At 37.1% G+C, this 17,631-nt stretch overlaps 1 protein-coding gene across 5 annotated transcripts in view; it reads left to right on the top strand.

The window, feature by feature from the left end:
- Positions 1–17,631, top strand: part of DCDC2 (doublecortin domain containing 2) — a 209,115-nt gene that overhangs the window by 168,720 nt on the left and 22,764 nt on the right. For all 5 annotated transcript variants that reach the window (XM_043973822.1, XM_043973561.1, XM_043973669.1 and 2 more), the window contains one exon: positions 7,297–7,397. In XM_043973822.1, coding sequence (XP_043829757.1) covers positions 7,297–7,397 — 101 coding nt within the window. The remainder of the gene's footprint in view (positions 1–7,296; positions 7,398–17,631) is intronic.

Here is a 17,631-nt window from a genome sequence, read left to right as displayed (position 1 = left end):
GGTATTTGATATTTTCTGTCTATTACACATGGAGAGACCAATTCATGATCCATAGGGAAAAAAAGATTAGAACTAAATTTGTGTAGTCTGTATATAATTTTCTGAATTCAGGGTTTAAAAGGTATGATTATCCTTTGTCTCTTCCTCTTCTATTTCTCTCTTCTCATTCTGTTACTTGGTATTTAATCATCATATTCAATTTAATAATTATAGTGTTTTACAGAAAGAGTCAGGCATCAGCCACCTTTCAACAAATTTCTAATCAGGATGCATTGGAAAAAGCACTAGCTCTGGATTCAGAGAACTTGGGTTCCAGAAATGTCTCTCATTCTTATGACTTACATTATTTTGGAAAAACAACCACAACTCTCCTGGGCTTTAGTTTCCTCATTTGTAAAATGAGAATCTTGGACTATATAGTCTCTGAGGTCCTTCCACGCACTCAGTCGATGCTCTTATGGCATATGAATGTCATGGGACCACGGCCAACCCTTGCTTCTCCATTGATAACCTAGTTGTTTTCAGGAGGAGAGAGCCACCCATTTGGCTACATCTGTCAGTGCTAAATACTCCCATGGGGGAAGATCCATTTAGCAACAGAACTGAGTTGGAAGTAGAGCTTACTCAGGCCCCTGGAATTCTATAGAAAATGTCATATGGATCTCATTAGTTGTTCATCATCTCTTTTACACATCCCACTGCCTCAGCTTGCTGAGGTTATTTAGCATATTATCACTGAATTTGGTGGGCTACATGGGGGTATGCTGGAGCCAGCTTGTTAAATTTTCACTGTGAGCATTTATTTACACCTCAAAAATCAGTTAATGGTACAAATCAGGATTTTATTTATTGTTTTTTTTATTGTCTAAACTTAAGAAAGTAATAGAGAAAAATATTAATAACATAGGTTAAACTTAAAAGTGCATCGTGCTCTTTGGAGACCTGGTTGTTGAACATTGTCCAGCACAGCCCTGGGTGTCTAGCAGGACTATAGGATCTGAAGAACATGGTCTTTTCAGCTGAGCCTCCTCTCTTTCTTTTATTATGTATATTACATGCCTTGGCTAGAGTCAGGGTTTTAGTTACTGATTAGGACAGGATTATCTTCTAGAGAGTATAGTCCTTAGATAAATAAACATTAATTCATAAACAAATGTTGATTAAGTACCAGTGCTACTATTTGCAAGGTGCACTGATTTCCCTGATTTCTGTATCTTCTTGTACCACTGATTTCACTATTGCATACTGTATTTGCTATTATGAGCAATATTTATCATTTGTTGGACAAATTTAAAATAGCTTTCATGGTGCAATGAAATGTACTTTTCAAATGTTGGTATGAATACAGCCATTGGTGAAACATGTTATCTTTTATGATTCAAGCCACTGCTCTAAATTTTCAGTGTTTTGTTTTTGACTATTTCCCTAGAACAACTTTCACTTACTTTTCTATTGTGGCATTCAAAGGAGTAGAACAAATTCTTTTCTATTGTGTTAAGCATTTTTAGGTAAATCATTGGTCTGGACAGAATTTTTATTCTCTTTGTTTTATATGTTGATTTATTTTCAAAGGTTCACAGAACACCTTGCATGGACTCAGGGTAGTATATGGGAGATCTCTCTATCATCCATCTCTCTCTCTCTCTCTCTTATCTTTCTAGATCCATATATATGTATACACATACACACACATATGAATTGTATAACAAATGTAAGTTCTATTGTCTGTACCATTCCTTTGACATTTAGCATATGATGGTTTTATTGTTGCTTATCTGTTTCAATCAGCATATTCAACAAGTATTTGTTTTGCTAGGCTGTAGGCTACAAATAGGTAGATGGTATGGTCTTCACTTTTACGGAGTTTATTGTCTACTAAGATAAATAGGACAGGGGCAGCTAGGTGGCGCAGTGGATAAAGCACCGGCCCTGGATTCAGAAGGACCAGAGTTCAAATCCAGCCTCAGACACTTGACACTTACTAGCTATGTGACCTTGGGCAAGTCACTTAGCCCTTATTGCCCTGCAAACAAACAGACAAACAAACAAAAAAACCCAACCAACCAAACAAAAAAAGATAAACAGGACATGCAAAATACCCTATCCTGAAGAAGGGCTTTTAAAAGGCCATGACCAAGACATCAAGAAAGATGGCAAGCAGTGAAAATGCAGCCACAAGGAGAGTTAATGGACTGGGTGTTGAAGCAGGTGGACAAGGTGTTGAAGCAGGTCCTTCCTGACTGGGACATCTTATCTATGGCTATGGGCATCATGAATTCCCTTGTCAACAACATCTTCAAGTGCATCATCAGCAGTGAGCTGTCTGGTCTGGTGCATTACAACAAACACTTTGCCATCACATCCTGTGAGATTTAGATGCCTCTGCACCACCTGCTGATGCCCCAGGAGCTGACCAAGTATAATTTGTCTGGGAGCACCAAGGCCATTACCTAGTACTCTAACTCCAAGTAGACTTAGCAGTGAAAGAAGACCTTAAACCTACAACCACAATAGTACAGTGATGCTATTTGAAATGTTGTTGAATACTACATCCAAAAGGAAATAGGGGAGGTAGTGAATGGTAGACATGAGTAGGCTAGAACCTATTGTACTTGAGAATTGTACTTGAGAAGTAATGCAAGTCATAAAGGATATCAGATAAACATATGACCAGAGAAGAAGATAGGCTAGTCATGAGGTAAGAGCAAGGAATGGCTGATGAAGAGCCAGAGTGCTCTAATGGATCCACTCAATGTGTAAATATTTTAGAGAACCTCCTCTGGCCCTTCCCAAGCCATGTTAGTTAGGTAGAATCCTGTGGAATATGGTCATGAATAAGAGTCAGATAATATTTTTAGAAAGAATACCTGTATCCAGCAATGTATAGTATGTTTTTTTGTCTTACTAATTAGATTGTAAACTTTTTGCAATTTTAAGGTCCCAAAATAGGTTATACTTGATACTTATATTCTGTGACATTCAGTAGAATATCTTGTTACATACTAGGCACTTAATAGAATTAATAATAAAAATCATCCTGTTAATTAAAAGAAAACCCATTTGATCTCTACTTCTTAGTAGGCTCCATCCTCCCCAATTATTTCTTTCTTCCTGAAATTTTTTTTTGGACTGGTCTTACAGTTTTATTGCTGAAGGGAAGTCCTGGTAAAGAAACACCCTCTACCAATACAGTTTAGCATCTGCTGTGTAATTTCTAGTCTTAGAGGGTTGACTGGGGGCTCTGAGAAGTTACATTACTTGCCCAAGGCCACAATAGCCATTTTATAGCAGAGATGAGACTTGAACTAGATCTTCCAGACTTGAGGACTAGCTGAAATCCACTATTCCTGTTCTGCATTGTATTTATTCTGGGTCCCCAGAAGGCCTTCACCCATCACCATCATCATTCTGTGATGCCTCCTTCAACATACTTAGGTGGGTTGAAGAAATAGCAAAGAAGGTAAAGCTGCTACAGAAATTCTTAATATATTCAAATCTAAAATATTAATTATTTTGGGTTATTTGCTTCTCTGAATGCCATTCTTAGTCTCTGATATCACAAGTAGTTGAGAGGTAACTTTGTATTTTTATGTGTTAGCAGTAATCACCAGATTTCTTCCTTAAAATAGACTTAATTTTTAAAAAAACATCCCTTTTCTTAGTCTCCTACAAGTTAGCCATCTCTTCTGTTCTCTGTTTTGGATCTTTACTTCCCTTGATTATATTTCTATATTGTCTTATGATTTTTCTGTTCCCTCTTAGCCACTATTGGCCTGTTCCTATTTTGTGTTTATTTCAAAAACTCATAGAAGTTGACTTGAATTTCTCAATTCATGGATGGACATTAATTTTTGCCAATTTCACCTCTTTTTATCTTCTCTGGGTTAGGGACACAGACTTGTTGACTTAGTTTTCCACTGTGCTAATCTCATTGTAGAGATTTATTTCATATTGAACTTGAATAATTTTATTCCCTCATTTTCTTCTGGTTTTTCTTGTATATATTTTTGGGAAGTAAATGCTATATACTAGGATAAAGAAATAAAAATGGATCATAACATCACACCACACAAGAATTGGAATATTGGATTAAGACAGTTATCCAACCAATCCAGTAATATTAATAATTGATCTTCTATGTCCTTTAAGTTTTTTGAAAGCACTTTATAGACACTGTCATGGAATGAACTGTAATGCAGTGGAAAGGAAGACCTTGGTTCATAACCCAGCCCTGGTTCAAATCCCAGGCCTGCCAGTTGCTACCTGTGTGACCCTAAGCAAAGCATGTATCCCCTCTCAGTTTTCTCATCTGTAAAATGGAGTTGGATCCATGGCTTCTAAGGTTCCTTCCAGTTCTAAATCTGTGATCATAACAGTGATCGTATTGTGTTGTTGCACAACACCCTGTGAGGTATTATTATCCCTACTTTAGAAGTAAGGATATCAAAGCTTAGAGAAGCTTTGACTTGCCCATGATGACACAGCTAGTTAGTGTTGGAGGTGAGCTTTGAACCCATGCCTGGTTCTTAGCCTAGCAAGTGATATACAATACCAGGCTGCCTATTAGAGTTGAGTATCTTTGACATTAACACTAAAGCATTTTTTTTTTTTTGTGGAAGAGTATGATTTTGCTTTCAGAAGATTAGGGCAATAACCTACTATGGCTCTATCATTCATAACTTTAATCACTTCTTGAAGTTAATTGTGTTTTCATTATGTACCACCTCCTAGGATAGTAAATTCATGTGCCTTTTATTTGCTGTGCAAAATAATGACTCCTTTTGTTGATTCTAAAATCAGCTGACATAGATTTCAAAGGGGAAGCCCTATGTATTTCAGAGTTTGGTGAGGGGAGAAGTCCATGTGTATACTTCCATTCTGTTGATCATAGCTATCAACCTTTTACTTTCAGATTGACTAAATTTGAATCTTTTCTCTTACTAAAATTCAGTGACATGAACTTTTTGCATTCCAGACATGTCTGTATGAGAATAATATTATGTCCTCAGTTTTGTTTTTAGTAAAAAAAGTCTTTTTTTTCTGATATCCAGCAGTTTGCTGGTATTTTTGACTGCAATTGCATATTGGATTGAGGTCCTCAGTGTATTAACAGTATTATGTCATGAAAGGTCCAGGAATAAATTTTCATATGCTCAGCATCATTTATGTCTATAGAATACAGGTTGCTTTTGATTTGGAAACCAGTAGTTTGTGGAGATAATCCAAAGTAGAAGAGAATTAAAAAAAGTATAGGATATTTATTTCTGTGTAATAAATTATGTATGTTTATATATGCAATACATATACAAAGACTACACGATCTAAGAAAAGCCTCATATAAAAATGTCTTTGTGTTAGCTAAACACATAGCAATTAATATTAGAGCTGAGAAGCATGCTGGGTGGCAGGAACAAACATCCTGGGATTATAAATTTGCATAGAAAATCCTCAAAGCAGGTAATTCCATGTGGATAATAGAGAATTCAACTCCGTTTAATGAGCGTTTATTAATGCTCATTTATCAATTTCCTGCTCTGTACGAAACACAAGGGAAGATACACAACAAATAAGATACAATCTTGGAATTTGCAGCCCTCAGGGAACTTAAAATCTAGTAAATATGGATATAGCAGATACACACAGATCATTATAATACAAAACAGATCATAATCCTTGTCCAGGAAAGATACCAACAGAGGGCTCTCTGAATTCCAGACTTACTGCATAATAGAAGGATCCATAGAATCATGGGATCATAGATTTAGAGCTGGAAAAAGGACCTTAGAAGTCATCTAGTCCAGCCCACTCATTTTACAGATATGGAAACCTAGACTTAGGCAGGAGCTGTGACTTGATCAAGGCCACATGGATAGCAAGTAACATAGCCAGGTCCTTTGATGCCAGTGCCAGTGCTTTTTCTACTGTTTTAAGGAAGAAGTGGGGTTTAAGGTGGAGATGGGGAGATAGGGATTCCAGGTGAATTCCATATGATGGTTTTTAAAAAGACATGAGAAAATTAGAAATAATCCAGTGAAGCATAGTAAAAAAAATTGATTAAAAGATGAAAAATAGATATGATGGGAATAATAAAGAGCTGGAAATGGCTTTTAAACAGCATGGATAATAGAAGCACAGAAAAGGATAACTATATGCTGTTCTAAGTATATGAAGGATTATGAAGATCAAAACAGTGGAAATGGGTTTAAATTGCAGCAAGAGATAGTTAAGCTACACGAAAGAAAACATTCCTTGACTGTGATACTGAATCAACACTATCATTTACTACTGAAGGGGATCACATCTTGAAGAAGGGTTTAGATGTTCACCTATTCAGAGTATGGGAGCTGGACTAATAACAGATTCGTGATTCTTTTGATTACTTAACCCAGAGGAGAAAAAGCTGAAGGGGAGAATTAAGGACTATTTTCAGGTATTGCAAGCAGTTGAATCCTCTGTTTTTGCTCAGAAAAATAGAGCAAGGTGAATGAAATCAATCTATTTTCCTTGCAGTGAAGTCAATTAAGCACTAGTATATATTACTGGAGATTGTGAAACGCATAGGGAGGTCTGTAAAATACAGGCTCGATTAGGACTTATGCAGGGTGTGAAAGGCATTATGAATCTGTAACCTGTAGGGCATATTGGCTTCAAATTAGAAGGATTAAGTTGTCTTGTATGGATTGAAGAATATCAGTTTTTTTAAAAATTATGAAAGTATTTTATTATTTTTCAGTTACATGTAGAGATAGTTTTCAACATTTGTTTTTATAAGATTTCTAGTTTCAAATTTTTCCCCTCCCTCTCCCCTCCCTAAGACAGCAATAATCTGATATAGGTTATGTATGTACAATAACAGAATAATATCAATTTTAATATTAAGTATTCCTTTTCTCTTTGGAAATTAGGATTACTAATCACAAATGTGTTTGAAATGAAAGGTTTCTTGCTTTCCTCCACTCCCCTTTTCCTACCAAGCATCCTTTCCATTTCATGGATGGGAGAGAGATGTAGGGTGGTATTAAATCAAAACCAAAGGGGATGAGTTAAGAGCATTCTCAGGCAGAACTAGAATTTCCTATGTCTATTTATATTATGTTGTGAACATGTATAGATTTCATAGAAAACAAAACAACATCAACACTAATCCTTTTGGTTGAATGGAACAGAAATGGCTATTAAGAATATGTTACACCATACCCCACCCCTAAATAAGATTTTAGCTGTAGTTTCAGGAGAAAGCCACATGATGTCAGAATTGGACTTTTCTTTCTCCTCCTAATCGATTTTTCTTTGTAGATGAAGGCATTTTCAAAGCCGGAGCAGAGAGATCTGAAATGGAGGGGGCAGCAGAAGTACAAGAAGATGAAGATACTCAAGTTGAGATTCCAGTCGATCAGGTAATCTCCATGACTTTCAAGAAGAGCTAGAAAGCGCCTAGCTGATGTTTCTTTGTCCTTTTAGCTATGCTGTTTGCCCCATGCTCTACTGAGGCAAATATCAGTTGTTAACTCAGATTGTACATGATTACAGGTTTAAAAAAATCTCCAACAATGACCAAAACACCTCCTATTTTACTAATGTTTTTTCAAAGTATTAACCTTTTGTCCATTGTGATACTTTTCTCAAAAACATTAATTGGCGTGGCCAAGTTTATATAGCATTGAAGCCGAGTATCAATCAGCTGATAACTAGGAGTAGAGAGGAAACATATTTTGGGATGAAAGGAACTGGAGAGAGTATTAATATTTGATATATTTTATTTGGGAAAGGATTACTCTTCCTTCAGATTAAAAAAAAAAGCAATTATTTATGTCAGCCTCTTATTTTCCCTTCGTTATCTGAAAACCTTTGGGCTAGTGTGCCCTTTTTCCTCCCAAGAATTCCTGATTTCATATTCACTTATAGGCATGTCTATTGTTTTTCTTCATTCAGAGAAAGAATTCAGTATAAAAATCTTGAGAAATGATCCAAGTTAATTTTCTTCTTTAAAAGATTCAAACAGCATTTCCAACAATCCTACGTTTAGGGCTGGAAATGGGTTGGTGAAGTGGAATATTATGCTCTTAAAACTGCAAAATCGGGTAGATGTAGGGAAAAGGGGATAGGAACTGACTTCTTCTCTTCTGTAGGACTTTAAAAACCCAGGTTATTTCCCTTCTTCTCCCAATAAATTTCTTTCTCATTTCTGTTTTGTTTTAAATTCTGAAGTAATGCAGTTTTAGCTCATTTACGCATTGGTAGTTCTCTCTCCCCGCCCCAAGCAGTATTATACTTACAGAACACCAACAATATACTTACTTCAAAAATTAATTTGGGTTCAGCTTGTTATTCTTAAGGATGACTTTTTTTTTTTTGGTAGGGCAATGAGGGTTAAGTGACTTACCCAGGGTCACACAGCTTGTAAGTGTCAAGTGTCTGAGGACAGATTTCAACTCAGGTCCTCCTGAATCCAGGGCCAATTCTCTGTCCACTGCACCACCTAGTAGCCTCCAAAGAGATAGGTTTACTTTTTTTTTTTTTTAAGGATTACTTTTAATGAACAATTATAAACTCTAATTATTAGCTTTTTTTTTGTTCTTGATTAAGGCACAACACTATACAGGTTTAAGGTTCTTGTGTAGGCATAATCAAATACTCTGTCTTTTAGATAAAGACAAGGACTCATTGCATATGTGTGAGAGTTAACAGTTTTGAAACTTGGCCTTATTTCCATTCCTAAATCACATCACTAAATTTCAATTCAAACCGTTTTAGCTGGAGGTACTAGAGACTATGAAGTCAAAAAAAGGAAATAGCCTCTTGTCCTCAAGGAATATTCAGTTCAATTGGTGGCATACAAATAGGTGGCACTATGGATAGAGTGGCAGGCCTGCAGTCAGGAAGACTAATCTTCATGAGTTCAAATCTGACCTCAGACACTTACTAGCTTTGTGAGTCTGGACAAGTTACTTAACCCTATTTGCCTTAGTTTTTCTCATCTGTAAAATAAGCTGGAGAAGGAAATAGCAAACCACTACAATATTTTTACCAAGACAACTCCAAATGTGCTCAGGATGAGGCAGACATGACTAAAACAACCGAAAAACAACAAATAGTTTGGTATAATGTGATTTTGCCAAACTGCTTCTTTTAAGAAAGTGTGAATGAAGATGAAAGAGGTTGCTCTCAGCTTAAATTTCGGGAATGGGATCAGGAAAGGATCAGGAAAGGCAAAGGGTAACAGCTCAGTCCCTATTAATGGGGATAATAAATCACCCGGAGTGGCTGCATGGATTCAGATTCATACTATTTGAAGTTAATTGTGTCAAATGTGCTCGTTGTTTCTGACCCAATGGAAATATGAAGTGCAAATTGGAATGATGTAGCCACTTCAGGGGCTTCATTATTTGCACTAATTGGGACCTAGCTCTGTGCCTTTGTAGGACTAGAAGAATTTTACCAGACTGAGAAGAGGAGAGAGCACTTACCATATGTGAGGATAAGCTTGTGTGAGTACATTGGGGTATAAAAGAGCAGGATGAGATTGGAGATCATGATTGGATCACAGAGTACCTGAAAAGGAATAATATGTAATGAAGCTGGTAAGGTATGTTTGAGACAGGTTGTCAAAAGCCTTAAATGCCAGGTGAAGGGATTTGTATTTTATAGATAATGAGGAGCAACTGAAAGTTTTTCAGGACATGTGTTAGGAAGGTATGTTTTGCTTTTAAAAAGTATCATTGATGCATTTCATTTTAACATCATATTCACAACACAGTTCCATTTCCAAATATATCCTTATCCTGTTACACAGGCAGGTAATAAGTGGTACACTGGATAGACCTGAGGAAGACCTGATTTCAAATCTTGTTTTAGTTACTTAACCTCTGTTTTCCTGTTTACTTAACTGTAAAATAATGATAATAGCTAATACCTACCTCTCATATTTGTTGTAAGGATTCAATGAGATAATATTTGTAAAGGATTTAGCACAGAATTTAGAGCATAGTAGGTGCTTAATAAATGATTTATTTCTTCTTTTCTTTCTTTTTCTTCCCTCCTTTCCTCCCTCCCTCCCTTTCTCCTTCCTTCCTTCCTAACTTGCTTCCTAACTTCCTTCCCTCCCTCCCTCCCTCACACTCCTGAAATTCACATGCTCAGATAGATTTATGATGACATTGATTCAGAAGTATCCATCCATGCCTGTCATTGTATGAGACTCTTGTCTGCATCCTCCCAAATAGTCAGGAATTAATATAGGAGACCACTTATGAATCTGTTATGATAGTTCAAGGGGAAGAGTAATGAGGGCCTGAATAACAACAGCAGCTAATATTTATATAGCACTTACTATGTACTAGGCACTGTGCTATGCATTTTACAAGTATTTCATTTGATCTTCACAACATCCCTTGTGAGGTAGGTACAATTATTATTCCCATTTTACAAATGAAGCAACTGAGGCAAACAGAGGTTAAGTGATTTGTTCAAGGTCAAACATCTAATAAGAGTCTGAGGCTGCATTTAAACTCAGGTCTTCTTGATTCCAGGCTTGGCACTCTATCCTTTGCACTTTCTGGCTGAAAATCAGATAGTAGCTATGTGAAAGCAGAGGAAGAGACAGGTACAAAAAATATCAGTGGGAGTTGCCAGCTATTTGGATGTGGGAACCATGTGAAAAAGGAAAGAATCAAACAAGACTGTGAGGTCCTAAATCTGGGTGATGGGAGACTATGAAATCAATAGAAATAAGCGATCTAGGAGGGAGTAAATATGGTAATTTCTGTTTTGGATATGTTGAATTTGAATACACTAGAAGAACTTCCAGGTAGAAAAATGTCCACTAGGCAGTTGGAAATTTTGTGAAAGAACTCTGGGGAGAGCCTGAAATGGGCCTTAGGATAAGCCTGGAAATTTACCTATCTGCCTTTCTATCTATCATCTTTCTGTCTGTCCATCTGTTCATTTATTTATATATTTATTTATTTGTTCATTCATCTATTTATTTATTTTTTAAAGATCATAACAGTATTTTATTATTATCCAGTTACATGTAGAGATACTTTTCAACATTTGCTTTTGTAATATTTCTAGTTCCAAATTTTTCTTCCTCCCTCTCTTACCTCCACCCTTCCCAAGACAGCAAACAATCTGATATAGGTTATATATGTACAATAACATTAAACATCTTTCTGCATTAGTCATGTTGTGAAAGAAGAATCAGAACAAAAGGGAAAAACCTCAAAAAAGAAAAACAAAACCAAAAAAAGTAGAAACAGTATGGTTCAATCTGCATCTAGATTCCACAGTTCTTTTTTCTGGGTGTGGAGAACATTTGCCATCATGAGTCCTTTGGTATTATCTTGGGCCATTGTATTGCTGAGAAGAGTTAAGTTTATCACAATTAATCATCACACAATGTTGTTGATACTGCGTACAATGTTCTCCTGGTTCTGCTCATCTCATTCAGCATCAGTTTATGTAAGTCCTTCCAGAGCCTGAAAATTTAGATTTGCATACTATTGGAATATAGTTGATACTCAAGCCATGGGAATAAATGAAATAAACAAAAGTAACAGTGTTCAGAGAGAAGAGGGTCCAGGATAGAGCTTGGTGGGGAGGACTTTAATCATAGAAGAATGGGAGAAAGAAGGAAGGCTTAGTGAGAGAGGCCAATAGGAAGTGGTCAGATGAGAATTTTTTGAAAATTGGTTGTTACTGAATCAAAAAATAAAAAAGAGAAAACTCATAATGAGTTCCAGATTTCATAAGGTACAAAAAGGGTACATTTCTTTATACAACAGCTTGATAACAAAGAAAAAATGAAGCCCTTTTAATGCTATGAGGGTACAGGTAAGGGAAAGGGGAATTGGTGGCCAATAATCCTTGTGCTAGCCTGTTTTCCCAGAACAGCCTTATTTTTTATTTGATTCAAAATGATTATTGACAGTCCTAGTTTATTAAATAGAGCTGTGTGTGAAAGGGTGATTAAGAAGGATTGCATGAGCCAGAGATTGTCAACAATTGAGTTTCAACGTGAAGGAAATAAAACTAGCTAACAAATGTTCAGAATTAGTTTCTCCTTGAACTCTTTGGTTATTTGATTCAAGAATGATTCTTTGGGGGATTTTGTGGCTTTCTCTCAGTTAGTTATTGTGGTGCTAATGAGACCGCGGTGTAGGGTTCAGGCCACATATGAGCTGGTGAGTTTTGCTCCAAATCATTGCCACAAGCTTCAGCCCTAACACTGACTAGCAGTCTTACAGATGTGTTTCATTGGTCCTGGGGGGAGATTGAGTGAGAGAATGTGCAGTTTATATTTTGTCAGGGAAAATGCTGCCATTCCAGTGGGAAGGAAAGGTCAAAGAACGAGTTACACTAACAGTGGGTCAGGTCAGAAATGTCATCCTCAAATATCAGGTTAAATTCTGAAGACAGGTATTTTTACCTCCTCATGATATCTTTGTCCTATCACCTGGACTCCCACAAGAATAGAAGAGGTATATTCAAGAGTGGCAGTTAGGTGGATAGAGTGCCTGGCCTCAGACACTTACTAGCTGTGTTACTATCTGTTTGCCTCAGTTTCCTCATCTGTGAAAAGAGAAGGAGAAGGAAATGGCAAGCCACTCCAGTATCTTTGCCAAGAAAACCCCAAATGGGGTCATGGAGAATCAGACATGACGGAAACCACTCAGTAACAACAATAATCAAAAATAGAGTTATTTCTGGCCTTGTGACAAATTAATAATTATCTAGACTCTTCACTTTACTTTGTGCCTTAGACATCGAGAAATTTATAGCATGGTTTGACAAAGAAAACCATATCATTGATACACCTGATGCATTGGTACCCAGGAATAGCAGAGGGCTAGCTCTGCCCTGCTCTGACAAGAAGACTCCTTGCTGGTTTGTGATCTCTTCTTTCTATGATATGAACAAACCTGGAATAGAATTAATTCCTCTTTTAGGATATTAAATTCTTATCCTCCTTTAAAGTTCAGCTCAGTGCCACTTCCTACATGAAGCTTTTCCTATTCTCCTGGTCAGGAAATGTTCCCTTTAGACATCATGCCAGTCATGTGTTTTACTACTTTCTACTATTCTTAACATGTAATAAATAGCTAGGTGATGCATTGGATATAGTGCTAGACTTGTAATCAGGAAGCCCTTAGTTCAAATCCTGCCTCAGACACTAACTGTGTGATCCTGGGCAAATCACTTCACCTCTCTCAGCACCTGTTTCCTCCTCTAGGAAATGTGGATAATAATAGCACCTACCTCATAGGGTTGTTTTGAGGATCAAACATGATGGCATTTGTAAATCATGTTCAAACCTTAAAGCACAATATAATTATTATTATATCAGTACCAAGGATCCATATGAATTGCAACTGATTTATAACTTAAAAAATAAAATTTAGAGACTGCCTCAGTCTCAGAGAGGTCGGGTGATGAAGATAGAATTAGTAGGTATCTGAGGCAAGATATGAACTCAGGTCTTCTGGACTCCAAGGTTATCCCTTTGTCCACTGTGCCATGTTGCTTCAAAATTAACATTAATAATGAATATTATAGTTCCCGTGTCTTCCTTACCAGACTGAGTTGCCTAAGATCATGCCTTATGCTAGCTATTACCCAACAAGTTTATCTTCTTGAGAATCTAGCTCAGTACTCTGTATACATTAGGTGATTCAATATTTTTGTGGAATAGGTATTGAATGAAATACCAGTCAAAAGAGTCTACTTTTTACTGGCTTTTAGTTGTGGCTTACAGGCAGTTTCAGAGTAGGAGAGATGGTCTAATGTGGGTGCAAGTGCTATTGCCCATCACTGCTTCTTGGTACCTTCATAGCTCAATTCAATTAGAGAAAAATATGTTGAACATGCACTATGTATTAGGCACAGAGAAGACAGTGTGCTTTAGTAGATGGAAAACTGACCTTGGGATCAAGAAAAAACAGTCCTGCCTCTCACATATATTGGTTGGGTGACTATGAGCTCTCCCCTTAACCTTTCAGTATCCCAGACAATGCTCTATGACTCTAAATTACAGAGCAGGTGCCCATCTACAAGGGCAGATTGTGCTCCTTTATTTGGTTTCCCTGTGACAGTGAAAATTCGGAGTCTGGACCCCCAAATACTACTCTTCTTCCTCTGCAAAGTGCCAGTCACTTTCCTTGGTACTGAAGCTACAAAGACAAAAATCATACAGTACCTCATACAACTCTCAAGAATTTTACATTCTACTTAGACTTGGGAGAAATACATATAAAACATATAAAATAAATACAAAGTAATATTGCCAGGATGGGGAGAGGAGAGGAGAGAATCAACAAGAGGGAGATCAGGAAAGGTGGTATTACTTGTTCTTAGCATTGAAAAGAGTTAGGGAGAGTATTCTGGGGGTCAGGGGAGGGGAAGACAAAATGTGCAAAAGAGTGAAGTTGGGAGAACTCATATTATTTATGAAATACCCCAAGTAGGCTTGTCTTTTTTTAGTTCAGTATTTTATTATTTTCCAGTTACATATAAGGATAGTTTTCAACATTCGTTTTCATAGGATTTTTAGTTCCAATTTTTTCTCCCACCCTCCCTTTCCTCCAGCCTCCCCAAGACAGAAAGCGATCTAATATAGGTTATATATGTGCAATCACATTAAATGTATTTCTTCATTAGTCATATTGTGAAAGAAGAGTCGGAGCACAAGGGAAATACCTCAAAAAAGAAGGAAAGAACAGTCCAAATGTAGAAACAGAATGGTTCAATATGCATTCATAAACCACAGTTCTTTTTTCTGGATGTTGAGAACATTTTCTATCATGAAGTTCTTTGAAATTGTTTTGGACCATTGCATTGCTAAAAAGAGCCAAGTCTATCATCATTGTTCATCACACAGTGTTGCTCTTACTGTGTACAATGTTTTGCTCTTCTCAGTCAGCATCAGTTCATGTAAGTCCTTCCAGGTTTCTATGAACTCTTCCTGCTCATCATTTCTTTTCACATTGATTTTTGTTTTGTTTTGTTTTTGTTTTTTGTTTTTTTTTTTGTTTTGTTTTTTTTTGCGGGGCAATGGGGGTTAAGTGACTTGCCCAGGGTCACACAGCTAGTAAGTGTCAAGTGTCTGAGGCCGGATTTGAACTCAGGTACTCCTGAATCCAGAGCCGGTGCTTTATCCACTGCGCCACCTAGCCGCCCCCTTCACATTGATTTTTAAAAAACTTTGTGTTCTAAATTTTCTTTCCTCCCTCCCTCCTTGTCCCTCCCTATAAAATCCAGCAATTCAGTATAAATCATACATGTGCAGTTATGCAAAACATCTTCTCATTAGTCAGGTTGTGAAAGAAAATAGACAAAATACCTTTAAAAAGAGAAGCTAAAAAATAAAATTATACTTCAATCCGTATCCAGATACCATCAGCTCTTTCTCTGTCGATAGTTTGCATTTTTTCATAAGTCCTTCTGATATCATCCTACTCATCAATTCTTTTGTAGTTACTTTTGCTAATTGTATTACCCTCCATCTTATTCCCTCCCCTTGATATTTACTCTATTTTCTATCTTCCTTCACCCTATCCCTCCTCAAAAGTGTTTTGCTTTTTACTGCCCCCTCCCCCAATCTGCCCTTCATTCCTTTGCCTTTCCCTCCTCTCCCCTATCTCCTTTCTCTCCCATTTTCCCTCAGGGCACAATATATTACTATACCCACTTGAGTGTGTATGTTATTCCCTGTTTGAGCCAGTTCTGATGAGAGTAAGATTTATTCACTCCCCTGTTTCTTCTCCATCTTCCCCTCTACTCTGTAAGCTTTTTCTTGTTTCTTTTATGTGAGCTACTTTTCCCCACTCCACCTCTCCCTTTACCTTTCTTCTGGTGCATTACTCTTACTCCTTAACTTTATTTTAAAGATGTCATCATGGGTCATGTAGGTGACACAGTGGACAAAGCACCAGCCCTGGACCCAGGAAGCCCTGAGCCCATATCCAGCCTCAAACATAAGCCACTCCACTCTGCCTGCCCCACAAAAAACAAGGATAAACAAAAAATAAATGCTTTACAGATATCATCCCTTCAAATTCAATTCACACCTGTGCCCTCTGTCTAAGTATATTCCTTTCAGGTGCCCTAATACTGAGAAAGATCTTATGAGTTAGAAGTATTATTTTCCCATGTAGGAATGTAAACAGTTTAATCTTTTAATACCCCTCATGATTTCTTTTTCCTGTTTACTTTTTTATGCTTCTCTAGGTTCTTGTATTTGAAAGTCAAATTTTCTATTCAGTTGAGTTCTTTTCATAACAAATGTCTGAAAGTCCTCTTTTTTATTGAAGTCCCATTTTTTCCTCTGAAAGATTATAATCAGTTTTGCTGGGTACGTGATTTTTGGTTGTAGTCTCAGTTCCTTTGCCCTCTGGAATATCATATTCCATGCCCTCCAGTCCTTTAATGTAGATGCTGTTAGACCTTGTGTTATGCTTACTGTAGCTCCACAGTATTTGAATTACTTTTTTTCTAGCTGTTTGCAATATTTCCTCATTGACTGGGGATCTCTGGAATTTGGCTATAATATTCCTGGAAGTTTTCCTTTGGGATCTCTTTCAGGAGGTGATTGGTGGATTCATTAAATTTCCCTTTTACCTCCTGCTTATAAAATATCATGGCAATTTTCACTAATAATTTCTTGGAAGATGATGTCTAGGCTCTCTCTCTTTTTTTTTTTTTATCATGGCTTTCAGGTAGTCCAATGATTTTCAGATTATCTCTCCTGGATATATTTTTCAGGTCAACTGTTTTTCCAAGGAGATATTTCATATTGCCCTATGTTTTTTTTTTTTTTGTTTTTTTTTTTTTTGTTTTTTGTTTTTTTTTTTTTTTGTTGTTGTTGTTCAGTTGGATTTGCTTTACAGTGTCCTGGTTTCTCATAAAGTCACTAGCTTCCATTTGTTCAATCTTAATTCTTAGGCAATTATTTTCTTCAGAGAGCTTTTGTATCTCCTATCCCATTTGGCTTTTCAAGCTGTTTATCTTTTTCTCATGACTCTCCTGCATTGCTCTCATTTCTCTTTTATTTCTCTTTTCATTCTTTCCTCCATCTCTCTAAATATTTCTTCTATCTCTCCCTACTTTCTCTTCAAAGTCCCTTTTGAGTGCTTCCATGGCCTGAGACCAATTCATATTTTTCTTGGAAGCTTTGAATGTTGGAGCTTTGACTTTGTTATTATCTTCTTCTGAGGGCATAGTCTGGTCTATTTCGCCCCCTAAAAAGCTTCGTATAGTCTGCTGCTTTCTTTGCCTACTCATCTCAACCATGATGCAGATATCTGATTGAAATCTGATTCTCTATGGTAGGAAGCTTGGCATGCCTGTTCCCCTCCCCCACTGGGCTGCCACTACTTGAGTCAGCCCACTGGTTCAGAACCAGGTCACTTCACCCCAACTCCAGCAGAGACTGCAGCTACTTCACCCTGGCCAACTTCTGAACCTGCTCACTGGTCCATGAACTGAGCCTCAGAAGAAGCCATGGGTGCCAAAGACCCTGAGGCCCTGGAGGTGGGGTCTGTTCCTGGCTCCAGACTTTTCACTGAGCTCCTCTCTCACCCTATCAGCATGTTATCCCAATTGCCATCTTTGGCTGGAAAATAGTCTCACTCTGTT

Source organism: Dromiciops gliroides, chromosome 1 (genome assembly GCF_019393635.1).
Source record: "Dromiciops gliroides isolate mDroGli1 chromosome 1, mDroGli1.pri, whole genome shotgun sequence".
Taxonomy (NCBI): domain Eukaryota; kingdom Metazoa; phylum Chordata; class Mammalia; order Microbiotheria; family Microbiotheriidae; genus Dromiciops; species Dromiciops gliroides.
The sequence above is the reverse complement of the archived record's forward strand: the minus strand, read 5'-3'. Positions and strand labels throughout refer to the sequence as shown.